We start from the raw sequence: 1,709 nt of genomic DNA, 5'->3' as shown, positions 1-1,709 counted from the left end.
TGATGCCCTTATGCTTGAATATGGTGTTTGTTATGGACAGTCCATGATTAGCACAGAAGTCCAACAGTTGCGCGGTGGTTTTTGCTTTCAGCTTTTAAAAAATATCACTGAAAAAAGAAAATTCAGAACCAGTAAAGCAATTATTGCATCGCTGATGTCACCAGTTTTGTGGGAACGTAAATCATTTAATTTACATCATTATTTATAGCTGAAATGTTTTAAGCTAACTGCTTCAGTGAAGATAATTATAGTACATATAAAGAGAGTAAAAATTGTTTACAAACAAAAGAACCTCAGATAAAATTAATACACAAGAGCATCTCACTTTTTTAACATAACTGTTTTTGTTTCTATTCTTCAGTCTAGATATTGGGTTTTACCATAAGTAAGAATTTATGAAGATTTAATGTGCACACATATTAATGTTTTTCAACCATTTAAACTATACTCAAAACTCAGAAGAATGTGTTAACATCCTGAAATAAATTTGAAAGAATCTTTGGTAAATGTGAGCAAGTGGATCTTTTGACAGATGGAAAAAAAAAAACATTTTTATTCAGTCTGTGTGATAAAAACAGCAAATATTCATTGAGTCAAACACAATTTTACAACAATTGTTCTTTAAAATCTGTAATATTGTTAGTATTACACATTGGTGCATTTAAAATAGACTCATGTTTTATATAGAATGGCATCCGAATTTCTCAACACACGTTTATGGCAGCAGTCTATAACAATCTTTAACCCTTTATTAACTGAGAGCTCAGAAGCATCATACCAACCATCCCAAGGAGAAGGTAAACTCACCCTCCCATCATACTGCAAGCTGTGGGTCGGGAATTTTGAAACGTCGTTATTATAAACAGGGTTATTTTTGCAACTATATAAATTCAGGACCTGGTGTAGTTGGTGAGTCACAATTACCAGTATTGTTATGAAATTCAAGCGGCAGTGCGATATTTGAGTCTTTCAAGATGGCATCACATGTTAAAAGCACAGAGAGGATGTAAAATACAGTTTAACTTTATGTTCATCATTTTATGATGTGTGGAAAAACAAACATTTACAGGTTGTTGTTTTTATGTACTTTAAATGTGACCTAATCAACACTTAAAGCCTTCTTCTCACAGATCCAGGCGTTCTTCTCCTTACAGCTAACTGATCTCCATTGTTCGCCTTGGAGAGCAGTCACACACTGACCATCAGTTGCTTTCTCTTCTATCCAGTCCCTGAAGAAAAACATCAGTTAGATATTAATTTACTTATTTTACCATTAAAATGATAAAAAGTATGCATCTCTCACTGATTGCTTAGTTCAGTTCCATCAATCCATTTCCATTTTCCTTGATCAGCTTTCAGGCCAATCCAGTATCCTTTAATCCCCTCTTCTTTAGGACTGATCCCATTGATATAACCCTAATATCAACATGACAACAATAAATAGAGACATTTAAAAATTTTACAAACATAATCAGCAGTTTGTATATTAATTTATAGATGCAGTTCATACAGGTTTTTTACCTTTTCCTCTTCATTTGTTGCAGCAGTCAGATCTGAACCCTTTTCTCTACAGTCTTCTCGTGCTCCATCCCAGTTTCTCTGATTTTCACCCTTTGCGTTATTATATGCATAGCAGCTGGTTGTGAAGGTACTCCAGCCATATTGACAAGGCTTACATTTTCTCCCTTAAACAACAAAGATCAACAAAA

The 1,709-nt window shown here is 33.8% G+C and overlaps 1 protein-coding gene across 1 annotated transcript in view; it reads right to left on the bottom strand.

Annotated features, from left to right (window-relative positions):
* Positions 1-582: 582 nt before the first annotated feature.
* LOC107083697 (C-type lectin domain family 12 member B-like) overlaps positions 583-1,709 on the bottom strand; it is a 13,273-nt gene continuing 12,146 nt past the window's right edge. The window contains exons 6-7 of the mRNA XM_015373150.1: positions 1,304-1,416; positions 583-1,229 (exon numbers count right to left, since the gene is read on the bottom strand). Coding sequence (XP_015228636.1) covers positions 1,100-1,229; positions 1,304-1,416 — 243 coding nt within the window. The 3' untranslated portion in view covers positions 583-1,099. The remainder of the gene's footprint in view (positions 1,230-1,303; positions 1,417-1,709) is intronic.

Source organism: Cyprinodon variegatus, unplaced genomic scaffold (assembly GCF_000732505.1).
Source record: "Cyprinodon variegatus isolate N-32 unplaced genomic scaffold, C_variegatus-1.0 Scaffold0, whole genome shotgun sequence".
NCBI classification, from domain to species: Eukaryota; Metazoa; Chordata; class Actinopteri; order Cyprinodontiformes; family Cyprinodontidae; genus Cyprinodon; species Cyprinodon variegatus.
The sequence above is the reverse complement of the archived record's forward strand: the minus strand, read 5'-3'. Positions and strand labels throughout refer to the sequence as shown.